General features: G+C 31.7%; 3 protein-coding genes across 8 annotated transcripts; all 3 read right to left on the reverse strand.

Moving 5' to 3' along the window:
- Positions 1-416: 416 nt before the first annotated feature.
- LOC143908602 (odorant receptor 67a-like) lies at positions 417-5222 on the reverse strand. The gene is made up of 6 exons (XM_077426323.1): positions 4900-5222; positions 4144-4567; positions 3310-3690; positions 1149-1353; positions 711-866; positions 417-553 (listed from the first exon to the last, which is right to left on the reverse strand). Exons 2-6 carry the CDS (start codon positions 4503-4505, stop codon positions 509-511), a joined length of 1149 nt encoding a protein of 382 aa, XP_077282449.1. The 5' UTR covers positions 4506-4567; positions 4900-5222; the 3' UTR covers positions 417-508.
- Positions 5223-5268: 46 nt separating this feature from the next.
- Positions 5269-9314, reverse strand: LOC143908601 (putative odorant receptor 71a). Its single transcript, XM_077426322.1, has 6 exons — positions 9094-9314; positions 8341-8763; positions 7484-7864; positions 6393-6597; positions 5923-6078; positions 5269-5768 (listed from the first exon to the last, which is right to left on the reverse strand). Exons 2-6 carry the CDS (start codon positions 8700-8702, stop codon positions 5724-5726), a joined length of 1149 nt encoding a protein of 382 aa, XP_077282448.1. The 5' UTR covers positions 8703-8763; positions 9094-9314; the 3' UTR covers positions 5269-5723.
- A 64-nt stretch (positions 9315-9378) lies between these two features.
- On the reverse strand, positions 9379-14234 carry LOC143908598 (odorant receptor 46a-like). Of its 6 annotated transcripts, none has more exons than XR_013260198.1 (6): positions 12705-14234; positions 11799-12179; positions 10712-10916; positions 10158-10313; positions 9652-10003; positions 9379-9526 (listed from the first exon to the last, which is right to left on the reverse strand). XR_013260198.1 is itself a non-coding variant. In XM_077426315.1 (6 exons), exons 1-5 carry the CDS (start codon positions 13064-13066, stop codon positions 9959-9961), a joined length of 1149 nt encoding a protein of 382 aa, XP_077282441.1. In that variant the 5' UTR covers positions 13067-14234; the 3' UTR covers positions 9683-9837; positions 9919-9958. The 6 variants fall into 6 exon arrangements, 5 of the variants coding, with proteins under 5 accessions (XP_077282441.1, XP_077282443.1, XP_077282442.1 ...); XM_077426315.1 differs by lacking the exon at positions 9379-9526 and having other exon boundaries at positions 9683-9837; positions 9919-10003; XM_077426317.1 differs by lacking the exon at positions 9379-9526 and having other exon boundaries at positions 9804-10003; positions 12705-13127; positions 13549-14234.
- Between the last annotated feature and the right edge of the window lie 134 nt (positions 14235-14368).

Below are 14368 nucleotides of genomic sequence, written 5' to 3' on the forward strand. Positions count from 1 at the left end.
TTATGTTCTCATCGAATAAAATATTTATATATCTTCATATTTATCAGAACTGAGTGAAAGATAGTATTTCTCGAAGAATTCTATCTTATTGCATAAAATACCACACAATGTAGCGAAGATGTATAAAACATTTAGATATTTTCTGAATAAACTGTCTGCACGTATGCCGACTACAAGTATACACAATAATTATATACCAACCCTATTCGCAACACAATACATCACATATGGCATAGACTGAGAAATTCCACCCTCTTGACTTCATACTGAAGCGAAATTAATGTCGCTTGAAATCGCTTGAAATTGATGAATTGTACAATACATTACAATGTGTAGAATGTAAATATTCAATGTGCGTACATTAACCTCGGTATTCCTGGAATAGTAATAAGCGGTAATAAGGGCTAAGATTGAAATAAATACGTAAACTGAAATTTTGGATTTACTAATTAATTTATGGAAAACTACATAATTATCGTGCCCAAGTACACGTTTGTTTATTTATATTTCACTTTTGAAGCACGTTGAATGCCGTGTATGACATTTTTAAGATCTGAAAGGAAAGTTAGAGAAATAGAATAGAAAGCGGTGCAGTGTTATTAAAAATTTCGACTTATATTTTTTGATATGCATCACAAATGTGTAATGTGATATAATTTCGCATTTAAGTATTTATTTTGTCATCAATTTATGACAACAGAACTACTAACGTTGCCGTAAGACTGAAGAGACAGAGTTATCAAGAAGCTGCTAGTAAACTTTATTGGAATTGTGCTTCGCATCATGATTAACAGCAAGTCCCTTTGTTCGTCAATTGATAGTAATGGCCAGTCCATGCAATATATAGCGTTCCCTACGCTCGTACTCTGTGCCAACATGACATATTTTAAATTTATTATTTTGCAATAATACCAAATTTTTATCAATATTTTTAATATTACTAGCATTACGTATACGCACGCACGTATACACATCATGCACATGTACATATATATGAAAATTTGTATATGTACATACACATACGTACATAGGCTAGTGCCAGATAAATCGTTAATTTTTTTCAAAATTATGTTAAAAATCGAGTTAAATCTATTACCTGAATAAAATACATCATTCTGGTATAGATTGTAGATTCTGATATAGATTACCTTAAGAATAACTTCGTTTCCAGACCAGCAAAGTATGTAGATTTGTACAAACATTCCAATGGTGTAGAATAATAAAGTCACAAGTCCAGACAGTTCCGCAATATGAGTTGACAAGTAATACACACTTGTACATAATACCAGTATGCTTCCAGAGAATTGAACGAAGAACACTTGGTTGAATATAGCGTTTACCATTTCGGCATATCTATAATTATTTTATGTTAGTTCTGCATATTTATTATTATTATATATGCATATTATTAGATATACACGAGAAAAAGAATGAAGTTGCTTTAATTAAACGTCGACGTCACGGGCTGCCACATAGTCCATACGCCAGGTCGATTGAGCATTTTTATCGAGGTTGATGGCTTAAGTTAATGTTTTTTTATGTTTTTTGGGTCGTAGAACAAGAATCTGTATTTAGTTTTTTCATAAGTCGATGCAATAAAAAGTTATTAACATTTTATTTGTTTAAATTGCCCTAACGATCAAACTGTATATACATCCTATAAAAAATGAACTAGAGAAAATTTGTTTTTTTTTCACGACGAAAATGGCGTTTGAATTTTTTCAAAATCTTGATTATTGACGGAAATATGTCAATCAGTTAAGCCATCAACCTCGATAAAAATGCTCAATCGACCTGGCGTATGGACTAACAAGCGTATGTAGTTAATTCAATTGGATATTATTGGACCAAATATTTAAATTATTAAAAAAATTATCTGATGATGTTTTTTGTTCATTCATATATTGATGTTGCATCAATAAATTTTATCTCAATAACACCGATGCTGTTGACACATCATTTTTTTCCGTGTATATATAACAAATGTCCTGATTGACAGACTAACTGACTCATCAACGCCCAGCCCAAATCCCTAAACTTAAAAACAGAAAATTCGGAGAGTATATTCCTTCCATGACGTAAGCATTTACTAAGAAAGAATTTTTAGAAATCCGACTTCTATTAAGGAGATGAAAAAGGATAAAATGATGTGTTTTCGGGGCTTCCTCAATATTTCTTAGGCCCGATGAGATATCGACTTAGTTTTTTACTTAAAGTAGTTACATACTGTAGCGAAGCACGGGTATCAAGCTAGTATTCCATTTGAGTAAAGCTGTTATTCTTTTTTAATATAATTTTATAACACGATATATACAAATCTAAATTTCTCGCTGTTTCCGAGTTTGTAATAATTGTGCATTAATATTAAATGATATCAGTTATACTATCTTTTGACGCACAATTTAACGTTAACGTTATAATAAGTCACAGTGATTATCGTTAATAAATAATATTGATTTTTTAACAGAAAATAAATAACGCATTTGAATATGCACGCACACATAAAGAGATATTTGAAATAAGAGATCTGTTGAAAAAATATCTGAATTTATTTCTTATAATTTTTTATTTGATATGAGGACCCTCGAAATTCAAATGATGAGAAGTCAGGGCAGTAGGGTCAGACGCAGATCATTGTGCGTGAAATCAGTAGTAGATTTATTAATCCTCTTCAATACATTATTCCGAGAAAAATCCGGACGTTCCGGTTCGGTTTCGAACCATCTTCAGCAGTAACGAAAAAATTCTGTCACACGTCTGTCACACCACGAGCGAGTTAACCGATTAGGATATGTCAGAACTCTGGACCATTTGATTCAAATCAAATGGCCCGAAAGACGTGGAATAATACGTTGTGTGTACATGGATAATATGCGAGGAAACCAAACTGTTCCTGTCGTCGCGACAAGCAACGGTGAAATGACCGGTGCGTCTGACCCAACTGCCCTGACTTCTCATCATTATAAGTTTTGTTTGTACATTTATAACTTATTCAGCCTTGTAGCCTTCGAAATATGTTCTTTCTCGATTGATACTTCCAGCGCCGTTTCCACTTCTGGATATCCAGGTTGAAAGGCGAAAGATTCAATACAATCGCAGACGGACATACGCGTAATCCAAGACGTACCAGAACTAATTTCAGAATTAGAAATTTCAAGTATCAACTGAAAAGGAACATATTTTGAAAGCGACAGGGCTGAATAAAAGTTATACGTATAAGTATATGCCTGAAATAATCATTTTAAAAAGTTCGAAAATTTTTTGAGCAGACCTGTATGCATGAAATGCACGGATTCTTAAATGACTTACTTGTAAATGCTGAGATGATGATGTATGCAATCCGATATCCTCCTTCTGTCTTTATTCGACGAAGAGAGTGCATGTTCCAGATATCTAACTGTTTTATTAATTATTAATTTGTGAAGACGATTTTCGAAAATTTCAAGCTGGGCACACGTTTGCAAAGACAATCCGAGAATTAGAGTATCCGTGCCGATACCTATCATTGTGGCAAAAAATGAAGATACAATTTGATGAATGGATATAATCCAGAACACCAGAGGTATATTATAATCCCATGGCAGCCATATTCGATAAGGTACATGACCTTGCATAACATTTAATACTGATCCTATCGTAGTGCCTGCAACGGCGCTAATCGCCAAAACTAAGTATTTTATAGAATATGACCTGTAAATACAAAAAGGAAATTATATTTAGTAACTTTGTACATTTATAACAATTAAAATTTACTCATGTATTTTGTAATTGTAACAATGCGTTAATTTACGACAGGATTTATTCTGTGGTTGTATGTTTGTGCGTGTGTATATGCTTTAAGATAATATCTATGAGTTTAATTTACATATAATATTTTTAAATTCAACAAGATATAATTGGTAATTAAATCATTAAATCTATATGACCATGATTATTCTAAAAGTATATAAAATGAATAAAGTCGAACAATTAATAAAGATCCTGTAGGGAGCGCTAAAAATATAACATTCCGCATGTTTAGTTAGGTCCAGGACAAAAAGAAATAAGTAAAATACAGTAAACGGACTTATATTCTTGCGATAATTCATGCAAGGTACGTTAATGTACGTTCCATCATAAAATTTTCTAATTAATTATACGTACCTGATAAACCTATCAAATTTTGTTTGTATCGCCGATTCGTCTTCGTCACAAGGTTTACACGGTGCTTTCATCAATAGTCTCATCAAATTGATAATCGCATTTCGACGCATCAAAACGACAGTCGCTTTGCAACATACGGCAACAAGAGTCAGGAATATTAGAGTATTAGTGGCAAAATCATCGATATTGTCGACAATAAGTACTATATCCATAAATTGAGTTAACACCACAAAGTATTCCGAGGATATTATAACGAAGGTGAATACATTGTACAATAGTTTTGCGACATTTGATGACCATTCACTAGGTCGCCATAAACCACAAAAGTTATACACTAAAAATTGTAGTGTAAGTATTTGCATATTTGGATCTCTTTTTTTTACAAACAACTTATCAATGTGCTGCACAAAAGTATAGTCTCTTTCTATATACATATAAAGAAAAGGTTAAAAACATTGCGAAAAGTATTTTATATCATACATGCCAGATTAAATAGCGAACGGAACATACATATAAGATAATTGTAAGGAAAATTAAATTTAATGCTAAAGCCAGTATGATATTTCACTAAATAAATTAATAAATTAGTAAATTCCACAAACTGACGATTAAATCGTACACTTAACATTGAATGTAAATGTCTGCGATAAATTTTATTCACTCAACTCATAGACCGCGTACATTGGTTTGAGAATCGGACGATCTTAAATCGTGTGAATATAACTAAAGTAATATTTCTAAGTATTTAACGCGCACCTCTTTAAATATCGCGTCTTACATCTTGCTGCTAATACAACACAATTAACAAATATTATAGATACAACTGTTTTTCTATCGTGAACCAATAAGTTTTATTTAAACGTAACCAAGGACGTCTTGTGACGGACTATGTAGTTTTATATACTTCAACTTCTAACCCCAGTAACAATAATAATGGTCATTAAAAAATCGAAACGTGAAGTCGTTTAGATATTTATTACGGAGTACTCGTTCTTTTCATCTTCTGTGCATACTATAATTCTGAAAGTTTTTCTACTTGCAATCATCGAGAGGTACCGTTCTTTACAGTCACGCACATTGTTATGTTGCCATTGAATAAATTATTTGTACATATTCATATTTACCTGAACTAAGTGGAAGATAGTATTTCTCGAAGAGCCCTATCATATTGCATAATATATACCACACAATGTAGCGAAGATGTATAAAACATTTAGATATTTTCTGAATAAACTGTCTGCACGTATGCCGACTACAAGTATACATAATAATTATATACCAACCCTATTCGCAACACAATACATCACATATGGAATTTACTGAGAAATTCTACCCACTTGACTTCATATACTGAAGCGAAATTAGTGTCACTTGAAATTGCTTGAAATTGATGAATTGTACATTACATTACAATGTGTAGAATGTAAGTATTCAATGTGCGTACATTAACCTCAGTAATCCTGGAAATCATAAGGGCTAAGATTGAAATAAATACGTAAACAAAAATTTTGGATTTACTAATTAATTTATGGAAAACTATATAAGTATCGTGCCCAAGTACACGTTTGTTTATTTATATTTTATTTTTGAAGCACGTTGAATGCCGTGTATGACATTTTTAAGATCTGAAAGAAAAATTAGAAAAATAGAATAGAAAGCAGTGCAGTTCTTAAAAATTTCGACTTATATTTTTCGATATGCACCACGAATGTGTCACTGACATAATTTTGCATTCAAGTATTTGATTTGTCATCAATTTATCATAACAGAACTACTAACATTGCCGTAAGACTGAAGAGACAGTGTTATCAAGAAGCTGCTAGTAAACTTTATTGGAATTGTGCTTCGCATCATGATTAACAGCAAGTCCCTTTGTTCGTCAATTGATAGTAATGGCCAGTCCATGCAATATATAGCGTTCCTTACGCTCGTACTCTGCCAACATAACATAATTTTTATCACTTTACAATAATACCGAATGGTTATCAATATTATTAATATTACTTAGCATTAGTGTGTACACACACTCACGTTCGTACGCACGCATCACATCATGCATATGTACATATATATATATATATATATATATATATATATATAAATTTATATATACATACTTATAAAGAATAGTGCCAAGTAAATCGTTAATTTCTCTCGAAATTATGTTAAAAATCGAACGTTCGTGAGCATCTATTACCTGAATGAAATACATAATTCTGGTGTAGATTGTAGATTTTGGTATAGATTACCTTAAGCATGACTTCATTTCCAGACCAGCAAAGTATGTAGATTTGTAAAAACATTGCAATGGTGTATAATAATAAAGTCACAAGTCCAGACAGTTCCGCAATATGAGTTGACAAGTAATACACACTTGTACATAATACCAGTATGCTTCCAGACAATTGAACGAAGAACACTTGATTGAATATAGCGTTTACCGCTTTGGCATATCTATAATTGGTTTATGTTAGTTCTGTATATATTGCATATGAGTAAAGCTATTACACTTTTAATATATAATTTTATAACATGATTTGTACAAATCTAAATTTCTCCCTGTTTTTGACCCCGTATTAATTGTTTATTAATATCAAATGATATCAGTTATACTATATCTCTTTTCACTATAATCTTCCCATTATAAATTACAGTGATTATTATCATAAATAATATTGATTTTTTTTTACAAAAAACAACGCATTTAAATACGCACGCACATATAAAGAGACATTTGAACTACAAGATCTGTAAAAAAAATACCCGACTTATTTTCTTATAATTTTTGTTGGTATATTTATAACTTATTCAGCCCTGTTATACCGTTAAAATATGTTCTTCCTCGATTGATACATCACTCCCAACGTCGTTTCCACTTCTAGATATCCACGTTGAAAGGCGGAAGATCGCAGACAGACTTAGGCGCGATCCCGAAAGACGCGTGTTAGAACTAACTCCATGAATATGAATCAGAAATTTGTGGAGTATCAACCGAGAAGGAACATATTTTAAAGACGGCAGAGTTGAATGAGTTATAGATACGCCCGGAAAATTATAAAAAAAAATTAGAAAATTTTTTGAACAGACATCATATATGCATGAAATGCACGGAGTTTTACATGACTTAAGCCGGTTCTACAATACGTCGCAAACTATGGCAACTGCCAGTTGAAAAGTGTTATTTCTGCATGATTGCCGACTGCCAGTTACTGTCGCCAAAAAAGTTGAAAGTTCGCCAACCCTTTTTTGACCATCGCAATTGACAAGCGCAACATGGAAATAACACTTTTCAACTATCAATTGCCATCGTTTGCGACGTATTGTATAGAATGGTCCTTACTCGTAAATGCTGAGATGATGATGTATGCACTCCGATATCTCCGTTTTGTTTTTATTTGACAAAGAGAGACCATGTTCCAGATATGTAACTGTTTTATTAATTATAAATTTGTGAAGACGATATTCGAAAATTTCAAGCTGGGCACACGTTTGCAAAAACAATCCGAAGATTAAGGTATCCGTGCCGATACTTATCATTGTGGCAAAAAGTGAAGATACAATTTGGTGAATGGATATAATCCAGAAAACTAGAGGTATATTATAATCCCATGGCAGCCATATTCGATAAGGTATATGACCTTGCATAACATTTAATACTGATCCTAGAGTGAGGCCTAGAAGGCCGCTAGTCGCCAAAAGTGTGTATTTTATAGAATATGACCTGTAAATACAGAAAGAAAGTTATCTATATTCAATAACATCTGTACATTTTTAAGACATTTAAAATTTACTCATATATTTTGCAAATGTAACGAAAATTTGCGTTAATTTATGACAGGATTTAATTATTCTGTGGTTGCGTGTTTGTGCGTGTGTCTGTATAATACTGCTTTAAAATAATATCTATTTAATTTATTTTATACACACAATATTTTTTAATTCAATAAAATATAATTAGTTATTAAGTCATTAAGTCTATATGACCATGATTATTCTAAAAGTATTTAAAATGAATATAGCCTAGCAATTAATAAAGGTCCTGTAGGGAGCGCTAAAAATATAACATTCCGCATGTTTAGTTAGGTCCAGGACCAAAAGTAATATGTAAAATACAGTAAACGGACTTATATTCTTGCGATAATTCATGCGAGGTACGTTAATGTTCCACCATAAAATTTTCTAATTAATTATACGTACCTGATAAACCTATCAAATTTTGTTTGTATCGCCGATTCGTCTTCGTCACAAGGTTTACACGGTGCTTTCATCAATAGTCGCATCAAATTGATAATCGCATTCCGACGCATCAAAACGATAGTCGCTTTGCAACATACGGCAACAAGAGTCAGGAATATTAGAGTATTAGTGGCAAAATCATCGATATTGTCGACAATAAGTACTATATCCATAAATTGAGTTAACACCACAAAGTATTCCGAGGATATTATAACGAAGGTGAATACATTGTACAATAGTTTTGCGACCTTTGATGACCATTTACTAGGTCGCCATAAACCACAAAAATTATACATTAAAAATTGTAGAGTAAGTATTTGCATATTTGGATCTCTTTCTTTACAAACAACTTATCAATGTGCTGCACAAAAGTATAGTCTCTTTCTACATATAAAGAAAAGGTTTAAAACATTGCGAAAAGTATTTTATATCATACATGCCAGATTAAATAGCCAACGAAACATACATATAAGATAATTGTAAGGAAAATTAAATTTAATGCTAAAGCCAGTATGATATATTTCACGAAATAAATTAATAAATTAGTAAATTCCACAAACAGACGATTAAATCGTACACTTAACACTGAATGTAAATGTCTGCGATAAATTTTATTCACTCAACTCATAGACCGCGTACATTGGTTTGAGAATCGGACGATCTTAAATCGTGTGAATATAACTAAAGTAATATTTCTAAGTATTTAACGCGCACCTCTTTCAAAATATCGCGTCTTACATCTTGCTGCTAATACAACACAATTAACAAATATTATAGATACAACGTGTTTTACTATCGTGAACTTCGATAAGTTTTATTTAAATGTAACCATGCAAGGACGTCTTACAACAGACTATGTAGTTTTACATGGTTGGATCAACTTCTAACCCCAGTAACAATAATGGTCATTAAAAAATCGAAACGTGAAGTCTAGATAGAAACGTGAAGTTTAGATATTTATTACGGAGTACGCGTTCTTTTCATCTTCTGTGGATACTATATTTCTGCAAATTTTTCTATTTGCAATCGTCGAGAGGTACCGTCCTTTACATCAGTCACGCACATTGTTATGTTCTCATTGAATAAATTATTTGTACATCTTCATATTTATCTGAACTGAGTGGAAGATAGTATTTCCCGAAGAGCCCTATCATATTGCATAATATATACCACACAATATGTAGCGAAGATGTATAAAACATTTAAATATTTTCTGAATAAACTGTCTGCACGTATGCCGACTACAAGTATACATAATAATTATATACCAACCCTATTCGCAACACAATACATCACATATGGTATATACTGAGAAATTCCACCCTCTTGATTTCATATACTGAAGCGAAATTAATGTCGCTTGAAATCGCTTGAAATTTATGAGAAGTGTACATTACATTACATTTCAATGTGTAGAATGTAGGTATTCAATGTGTGTACATATTAACCTCAGTATTCCTGGAATTAAATAAGGGCTAAAATTGAAATAAATACGTAAACAGAAATTTTAGATTTACTAATTAATTTATGGAAAACTACATAATTATCGTGCCCAAGTACACGTTTGTTTATTTATATTTTACTTTTGAAGCACGTTGAATGCCGTGTATGACATTTTTAAGATCTGAAAGAAAAATTAGAGAAATAGAATAAAAAGCAGTGCAGTTATTAAAAATTTTAATTTATATTTTTCGATATGCACCACAAATATGTCACTGACATAATTTCGCATTCAAGTATTTGATTTTTCATCAATTTATCATAACAAAACTACTAACATTGCTGTAAGACTGAAGAGACAGTGTTATCAAGAAGCTGCTAGTAAACTTTATTGCAATTGTGCTTCGCATCATGATTAACAGTAAGTCCCTTTGTTCGTCAATTGATAGTATTGGCCAGTCCATGCAATATATAGCGTTCCCTACGCTCGTACTCTGCCAACATAACATAATTAAATTTGATAAGATATTTTTTCTTTGCCAGTGAGTAATGAATCAAACAAAATTCTTTACTTCAACCAAACTGGCAGTCTTTATTTAAAAAACACAATTAAATTTACCACTTTGCAATAATACCGAATGGTTATCAATATTATTAATATTACTAGCATTAGCGTGTACACACACTCACATACGTACGCACGCATCACATCATGCATATGTACATATATGTATATATATAATTATATATACATACTTATATAGAATAGTGCCAGGTAAATAAATCGTTAATTTCTCTCGAAATTGTGTTAAAAATCGAGTGTTCGTGAGTATCTATTATCTGAATAAAATACATCATTCTGGTGTAGAATGTGGATTTTGGTATAGATTACCTTAAGCATGACTTCATTTCCAGACCAGCAAAGTATGTAGATTTGTACAAACATTCCAATGGTGTAAAATAATAAAGTCACAAGTCCAGACAATTCCGCAATATGAGTTGACAAGTAATACACACTTGTACATAATACCAGTATGCTTCCAGAGAATTGAACGAAGAACACTTGGTTAAATATAGCGTTTACCGCTTTGGCATATCTATAATTGTTTCATGTTAGTTTTGTACATATTGCATATGAGTATATATATATATAAAGCTGTGTTACACTTTTAATATATAATTTTATAACATGATTTGTACAAATCTAAATTTCTCCCTGTTTTCGACTCCATAGTAATTGTTTATTGATATCAAATAATATCAGTTATTCTATATTTTTTCACTGTAATCTTTCTATTATAAATCACAGTGATTACTGTCATAAATAATATTGATTTTTTTTTACAGAAAACAACGCATTTAAATACGCCCGCAGACATAATGAGACATTTGAACTACAAGATCTGTAATAAAAAATACCCGACTTTTTTCTTATAACTTTTGTTGGTATATTTATAACTTATTTAGCCTTGTTGCCTTTAAAAAATATGTTTTTCCTCGATTGATACATCATTCCCAACGTCGGTCGTTTCCACTTCTAGATATCCACGTTAAAAGGCGGAAGATCGCAGACTTAGGCGCGATCCCGAAAGACGCATATTACAACTAATTCCAGAATTAGAAATTTATGGAGTATCAACCGAGAAGGAACATATTTTGAAGACGACAGAGCTGAATAAGTTATAGATACGCCCAAAAAATTAAAAAAAAAATTCGAAAACAGACATCATATATATGCATGAAATGCGCGGAGTTTTACATGACTTAAACCGGTTCTACAATACGTCGCAAACGATGGCAAATGCCAGTTGAAAAGTGTTATTTCTGCATGATTGTCGATTGCCAGTTATTATTGCCAAAAAAGTTAAAAGTTCGCCAGCCCTCTTTTGATAACCGCAATTGACATGCGCAATATGGAAAACAACATTTTTCAACTAACAGTTGCCATCGTTTGCAACGTATTGTAGAATGGCCCTTACTCGTAAATGCTGAGATGATGATGTATGCACTCCGATATCTTCATTTTGTTTTTATTCGACGAAGAGAGACCATGTTTCAGATATCTAACTGTTTTATTAATTATTAATTTGTGAAGACGATATTCGAAAATTTCAAGCTGGGCACACGTTTGCAAAAACAATCCGAAGATTAAGGTATCCGTGCCGATACTTATCATTGTGGCAAAAAGTAAAGATACAATTTGGTGAATGGATATAATCCAGAAAACTAGAGGTATATTATAATCCCATGGCAGCCATATTCGATAAGGTATATGACCTTGCATAACATTTAATACTGATCCTATTGTAGTGCCTATAACGGCGCTAGTCGCCAAAAGTGCGTATTTTATAGAATATGACCTGTAAATACGGAAAGAAAGTTATATTTAATAACTTTTGTACATTTATATATATATATATATATATATATATATATATATGACATTTAAAATTTACTCATATATTTTGTAAATGTAACGAAAATGTGCGTTAATTTATGATAGGATTTAATTATTCTGTGGTTGCGTGTTTGTGCGTGTGTCTGTATAATACTGCTTTAAAATAATATCTATTTAACTTATTTTATACACACACACACACACACACACACACACACAATATTTTTTAGTTTAACAAAATATAATTAGTTATTAAGTCATTAAGTCTATAATACCATGATTATTCTAAAAGTATATAAAATGAATAAAGTCCAACAATTAATAAAGGTCCTGTAGGGAGCGTTAAAAACATAACATTCCGCATGTTTAGTTAGGTCCAGGACAAAAAGAAATATGTAAAATACAGTAAACAGACTATATTCTTGTGATAATTCGTGCGAGGTACGTTAATGTTCCACCATAAAATTTTCTAATTAATTATACGTACCTGATAAACCTATCAAATTTTGTTTGTATCGCCGATTCGTCTTCGTCACAAGGTTTACACGGTGCTTTCATCAATAGTCGCATCAAATTGATAATCGCATTCCGACGCATCAAAACGATAGTCGCTTTGCAACATACGGCAACAAGAGTCAGGAATATTAGAGTATTAGTGGCAAAATCATCGATATTGTCGACAATAAGTATTATATCCATAAATTGAGTTAACACCAAAAAGTATTCCGAGGATATTATAACAAAAGTAAATACATTGTACAATAGTTTTGCGATATTCGATGACCATTCACTAGGTCGCCATAAACCACAAAAGTTATACACTAAAAATTGTAGTGTAAGTATTTGCATATTTGGATCGCTTTCTTTACAAACAACTTATCAATGTGCTGCACAAAAGTATAGTTTCTTTCTACACATAAAGAAAAGGTTCAAAGCATTGCGAATAGTATCTTTTATCATACATATGCCAGATTAAATAGCCAACGAAACATATGTACATATATAAGATAATTGTAAGGAAAATTAAATTTAATGCAAAAGCCAATATAATATATTTCACGAAATAAATTAATAAATTAGTAAATTCCACAAACTGATGATTAAATCGCACACTTAACGCTGAATGTAAATGTTTGCAATAAATTTTATTCACTCAACTAATAGACCGCGTACTTTGGTTTGAAAATCGGACGGAGAATCTTAAATCGTGTAAATACAATTAGAAAGTAATATTTCTAAGTATCAATCGCGCATCTGTTTCAAAATATCGCGTCTTACATCTTGCTGCTAATGCAACACAATTAACAAATATTATAGATAACGTGTTTTACTATCGTGAACGTCGATAAGTTTTATTTAAATGTAATCATGCAAGGACGTCTTGCAACGGACTATGTAGTTTTACATAGTTCGATCAACTTCTAACCCCAGTAACAATAATAATGGTCATTAAATAATCGAAACGTGAAGTCGTTTAGATATTTATTACGGAGTACTCGTTCTTTTCATCTTCTGTGGATACTATAATTCTGCAAATTTTTCTACTTGCAATCGTCGAGAGGTACCGTCCTTTACAGTCACGCACATTGTTATGCCTTCATTGAATAAATCATTTGTACATCTTCATATTTATCAGAACTGAGTGAAAGATAGTATTTCTTGAAGAGCCCTATCATATTGCATAATATATACCACACAATGTAGCGAAGATGTATAAGACATTTAGATATTTTCTGAATAAACTGTCTGCACGTATGCCGACTGCAAATGGAGGGATTAAAGCCATAGTGGTGTAAGTCAATTTTTCTACCACTTTTTTTTCTTATTTTTTCAACATATCTGCATGTGTATATATAGACTGCATCTATGAACTTAACTCGATAGGTTAAAAAAAGTGACTTACACCACTATGGCTTTAACCTCTCCAAATATACAAATAATTATATACCAACCCTATTCGCAAGAACTCATGGCATAAACTAAGAAATTCCTCTCTCTTGACTCTATGCTAAAACTAATTGTAAGTTTGTACTGCTTGTACATTACAATTGTAGATAACATTACATTGTGCAAGATATATAAATATTCAATGTGCGTGCGCATTAACGCCAGTATTCTTAAACTCATAATACAGAGTAATATTAAAATAAA

Source organism: Temnothorax americanus, unplaced genomic scaffold, assembly GCF_048541705.1.
Source record: "Temnothorax americanus isolate GAGA-0224 unplaced genomic scaffold, ASM4854170v1 Scaffold11, whole genome shotgun sequence".
Classification (NCBI taxonomy): domain Eukaryota; kingdom Metazoa; phylum Arthropoda; class Insecta; order Hymenoptera; family Formicidae; genus Temnothorax; species Temnothorax americanus.

What these genes read in the sequence shown, in the direction of transcription:
- LOC143908598 (XM_077426315.1), bottom strand. Translation starts at nt 13,066, where the DNA reads ATGCAAATACTTACACTACAATTTTTAGTGTATAACTTTTGTGGTTTA. An exon ending in AAATTTGATAGGTTTATCAG is followed by an intron (nt 12,180 to 12,704) that starts GTACGTATAATT and finishes CCGTATTTACAG; the next exon opens with GTCATATTCTATAAAATACG. An exon ending in CATCATCTCAGCATTTACGA is followed by an intron (nt 10,917 to 11,798) that starts GTAAGGGCCATT and finishes AAACAATTATAG; the next exon opens with ATATGCCAAAGCGGTAAACG.
- LOC143908601 (XM_077426322.1), bottom strand. Translation starts at nt 8,702, where the DNA reads ATGCAAATACTTACTCTACAATTTTTAATGTATAATTTTTGTGGTTTA. An exon ending in AAATTTGATAGGTTTATCAG is followed by an intron (nt 7,865 to 8,340) that starts GTACGTATAATT and finishes CTGTATTTACAG; the next exon opens with GTCATATTCTATAAAATACA. An exon ending in CTCTTCAGTCTTACGGCAAT is followed by an intron (nt 5,769 to 5,922) that starts GTTAGTAGTTCT and finishes TTTTTCTTTCAG; the next exon opens with ATCTTAAAAATGTCATACAC.
- LOC143908602 (XM_077426323.1), bottom strand. Translation starts at nt 4,505, where the DNA reads ATGCAAATACTTACACTACAATTTTTAGTGTATAACTTTTGTGGTTTA. An exon ending in CATCATCTCAGCATTTACAA is followed by an intron (nt 1,354 to 3,309) that starts GTAAGTCATTTA and finishes AAATAATTATAG; the next exon opens with ATATGCCGAAATGGTAAACG. An exon ending in GAAACGAAGTTATTCTTAAG is followed by an intron (nt 867 to 1,148) that starts GTAATCTATATC and finishes ATGTTGGCACAG; the next exon opens with AGTACGAGCGTAGGGAACGC.